This window comes from Haplochromis burtoni, unplaced genomic scaffold (assembly GCF_018398535.1).
Source record: "Haplochromis burtoni strain Fernald_Lab_line unplaced genomic scaffold, NCSU_Asbu1 Contig_70, whole genome shotgun sequence".
Lineage (NCBI taxonomy): Eukaryota > Metazoa > Chordata > Actinopteri > Cichliformes > Cichlidae > Haplochromis > Haplochromis burtoni.
Window position 1 is genome coordinate 207,198 of NW_024582431.1, and position 4,735 is coordinate 211,932.

Here is a 4,735-nt window from a genome sequence, read left to right on the forward strand (position 1 = left end):
AAAAATAATGCAGTTCACATGACCTTTCCGCGAACCCACTATTTGAACCCTGGAACACCATCGGCTTGCATAGCCACTCGCATAAACGGCGAGGTGTCTACGCAACCGGCCTTATTAAAGGTAAGCAAAAAAAATATGTTGGCCACCGTCTGTGCGGCTCAAAATATACCTCTCACCCCTTTTTCTGTTTAACTGCCCGGTTAACTAAAAGACGTGCAGCCACGGTAACCCAGCGCAACAATAGTAGACTAATGGTGGTGGTGCATGTATGCGCTCAGATCAGCTGTTTGCGGCCCGGGACATTGTAACTCCATCAATCAAAGACCCGCATATAAATTATATTTTAATATTGCACCAATCAGTTCACACACAAAAACACACACATCCCTACTATTGAATAAAAAAAACTTTTACATTTATGCCTTACTTTACCAATATTACCCATCAAATTATTTATCTGTTTTCTCATTTATGAAAGAGCAAATAAAGTAGTAAAGAGTAAATGTTGGGTTAAAACTTAAATTTACCTGTTTTCTTATATAAGGAATATTTATTGACTTTATTGCAGTCTTCAGTTATACAGTCAAGAAATGTTGCACTTCACTGATAATTAAACATTTATTTATTTGTAGATTATGATTCCATCTTACAAACAGTGAATTATTATTGTAATTAAAAAGACTTAAATGTAAACAGAATTAAGCCAAGAGAAACTGTATGAGTGATTTAGGTAATACCTATTGGGTGACAATACATTTTTTTTTTTTTTTTTAAAAGTTAATGTTGCATGAAAAGTGTCCAGTGTTTTTAAAAAGACTAAAATATGATCACTGGTCAATATTGACATGTTATCTTCTGTTGTATTGTTATCAGTTTTGCTGTCTTTTTATATTAAATTAATATGAATTTGATTAAAAACATTCAATATGTCATCAAAAAGAAAATCAAGATAATAACTTTAGGTGGAAAAATATACAAATTTCACTCGTAGGAATATTTAAAAAAAAAAAAGTCCTCTAGAGTTCATTTAATACATATTATCCTTCATTTCACTTCATCACTGAGGTATTTCATACCAAGACCACACCACTCACTACAAGTTTAAAAAAACAAATAAAAACAATCCTGATAATTAACTTATATTTTTTAACATGATTCAAGTAATCACCTGGAAAACAAGAAAGCTCTTTTATTGCTGATATGTGTAGCTTTTATCAGTATGTTCAGTACATATACAGGTAAAACATATATTGCCTTGCTGCTGTTGGTCCAGTAGAAGGTAAACTGTAGTTCTGCTTCATAGGACCTTATGGATGTGGATTACGCTGTTACAGGCGGGGCAGGAATGCTCCACATCCTTGCATTCTTTGACGAAGAAGGGGATCACATAGCAAGGCCAGCAGCTGGTTTGAACCAACAGAATGGCATCAAAATAATGATCACATCACATATTACACAGGTTTAACATAAAGCTTAAGTTCCTCGTGTGAATGATCAGTTATGCTGAATGTTTGTTAAAGATTAGGCAGAGTCGATAAACAAGTCTACATCTTGAACTCACAGAACTCACACATCCGTTATTTTAGTTGCTTACCAGAACTAATGGGCATGCAGTGAGAAGAAGACTGACTTCAATAACAATCCTCACGTTGTCTTGCATTGTCACCATATTGCCAACGATTTGTAGTTTTGTTTGTAACTATGATGTATGTAGTGATAATATTAAGTAATTTTTGTCGGTGTTTTCAGCAACAGTAACACGTATATTATGGTAATCCCTTTGCTTTTTGCTTTTCAAATATATATTACACCATTTATATTTATATAACAAGCACAACAGGAATTGACAAACTGCTCTTGAGTTATCTAATATACAATGGAATATTTTCTTTGTACACATATTCCATTCTGGGTCCTAAATTTAATTAGTTTACTAAAAAAGGAAACTTCAGCGTAGACCAAATTCTGTTTTGTTTTGTTTAATTTTAAAAGCTTTCTGTAGACCTGAATGGATTTGAGGTGCATCACACTCTGCAGAAACATCTGAATGTAAACTGTTTGCTTTTCACTGTCTCGGTTTTTACTAGAATATTTATAATATATTTATGTGTTGCTGAGTAACCACTCCTGTATGACGTTTTGGAGCGTGTATGAGGGTTTTTTGGTCATGTGTGCTGGGGTTTTTAACTCACCCTACAAGTAGTAATACGCCAAAAATTATCCAGGTGAGGATCCCAATTTTGTACTCTGTTTTAGTCACAACATCGGTTTGGCAATGAGGACACTTCATCTGTCCAGGAACATCTTTTGGGAGATGACTTTGCATCACCACCACCTGACTCACTGCAAAAACAACAAAGCACACTCTTCTGATGACTTTAATAACAATAATACTTCCTCACTAAAACACTATGAAGATTTGGAACTATCTCAGTTTTTGCTTAATTTTGCAAATTCATATTGAACTGAAGAAAGACGCTCACCTGGCTGCACAACCTGAGGTTGTAGTGCATTGTATTGGTATGCAGGCTGTTGAACTGGACATAAAGAAAAGATATTTAACTTTAAACAATCTTAACAAAAGCTGAAGAAAACCTTCAACCACACCGACTAAAGTGGCAAATCATAAAAGAGCAATACAGGCGAACTATTTAAATAAAATGACTGGTAGCTTCTGATCTCTCACCAATCTGAACAGCTGGCTGAACAACAGGCTGGACAACTGGCTGAACCGCAGGCTGGACAACAGGCTGGACAACAGGCTGGACAACAGGCTGGACAACAGGCTGGACAACAGGCTGGACAACAGGCTGGACAACAGGCTGGACAACAGGCTGAACAACAGGCTGAACAGCGTTGTAGTCCAAAGGGGGACCGGGGTACGGTGGTGCTGGGAAACCTGTTTTGGGTACCTCCATAGTGTCTGTTTATAGGAGGAGGGGGGAAATTAAATAGAAAGTACAGTTAAGCTTTGTAATCTGAAAATGAAATAGAGTGAAGAGTGAAAACTTGGCAACAAGGCTGAAATATTGTAAAGCAGTGAATTATATCACAGCAAAAAGCTCCTGGGTTCATATTCAGCTTTGGGCCTTTCTGTGTGGAATGTGTATCTTCCCCCCGTGTCTTTGTGGGTTCTCTCCAGAGAACTCTCTCCAGACAAAGGACATCATGATTCTAAACAGGCCATAGGTATGAATATGAGCATAAATGGTTTTCTGTCTCTATGCACCGATCCTGCTTTAGATTGGCAGCCTGTCCAGGAAGTGCCCGCCCTCTTGCCCAATGACCGCTGAGATAGACTCACTGACCTGAATTCTTCTGGTTGTAATCAAAAGTAAAGGGTGAAACACAATGCACCTGTCTTACAACAATCCTTTTCATTCAGATGTGTATGCATAACTAATACACCACCTGCATGGAATGCAGTAGTTTTTTATCACTGAAAAAACAAAAGTCAATCATGCTTTGGCAGGCAAGATGACGAAAACCGTCATCATGGTAGCATGAAATGGTGATAATGTGTAATTCATCTCCTACTCTCTGTTTTTTACATTGCATGTAAATTATTGACATATTACGTTTCCTTTTTCTTTGTCAAACTATTGTTTCCAAAGATACAAATTACCTTTTATGCTAATTACATTTAAAATTCAAAAACTTTTTCAACATCCCCAAAGAATTATTTCTTATGAGTATATATTTATATTAAATACATTCATGAAATCACCAAACATAATTGTTTGACTTGTATTTATTCTTACCATGTGTTTTCCTAAATATAATCCTAAATCTTTTAGGTCACAGAGATCAGGGTGTTATTTGCATATGTTTTCATAACTGCACCTATTGTGCCATTTCGGCATCTGCAATCCAGAAAATGCACTTGCTAAAATGGGTCACCTACAAAGAACTAAATGTAAAAGTGTACACCACCGAAACAGATCTTATTTAACCTGTCAGTGAGTTGATAAAAAGATAAAAGTTAAAACTTTCCTATGCGAGGAGCCAGTGCCTCTTTAAAAGTGGTATAAACACACATTCCATCACCAGATGTTAAATGGTTTTATAAATCACAGCAAAGTATAAAACGGCACTTGTGTAATTGTGTTTCCTTTTTACATTTTATTCATTTTTATTCTTCCATTTTCTCTATTTTCTTTTTTCAAAAACAAAGAAAGCCACCATTCATTGGATCAGTTGTTTTCATATATAACAAACAAAATGATCTTTTACTTGTTATATTTATATTAAACTTATTTAATTTTGTTCTGTTTGTTATTTATATTATACCAACAAGAAACCTTTTGTTTCATATTGTATTAGCACCGTTTTTTATTGTTTGTTTCTTTTTTTTCTTTCTGTATTTTCATAATTTCAGAAGAGATCAGACGGTCCTTACCTTGATGAATTAGTGAGACGTTTATGTGAGCCACCGGGATCCTGCTGCTTTCTCTGATGAGAGTTACTGGGATGAACAAATAAATGTTACAAAAAGAAGGTGGAGCAACAATGTGAGTAGACAGGTATTTCTGTTTACATATTCAAGAATGCGCACACACACACACACACATAAAGCATGAAACATTCGCACATTGTTTCCAGCTTTTTGAAGATATGAAGTTTGGTTTTCCGGCATTTTTTATACAGGGAGCATATTCATTTACAGGTGAACAGGGAGAATTTATCTTAAATAATAAATAATAACAGCTTCTGTTTAAATATTAATGGTGGTTAA

General features: G+C 35.3%; 1 protein-coding gene across 1 annotated transcript; it reads right to left on the reverse strand.

Moving 5' to 3' along the window:
• Positions 1 to 604: 604 nt before the first annotated feature.
• On the reverse strand, positions 605 to 4,454 carry LOC102304559 (lipopolysaccharide-induced tumor necrosis factor-alpha factor homolog). Its single transcript, XM_005925118.3, has 5 exons — positions 4,400 to 4,454; positions 2,687 to 2,923; positions 2,484 to 2,537; positions 2,193 to 2,343; positions 605 to 1,403 (listed from the first exon to the last, which is right to left on the reverse strand). The coding sequence occupies exons 2-5, from the start codon at positions 2,916 to 2,918 to the stop codon at positions 1,298 to 1,300; spliced, it is 543 nt and encodes a 180-aa protein (XP_005925180.1). The 5' UTR covers positions 2,919 to 2,923; positions 4,400 to 4,454; the 3' UTR covers positions 605 to 1,297.
• Between the last annotated feature and the right edge of the window lie 281 nt (positions 4,455 to 4,735).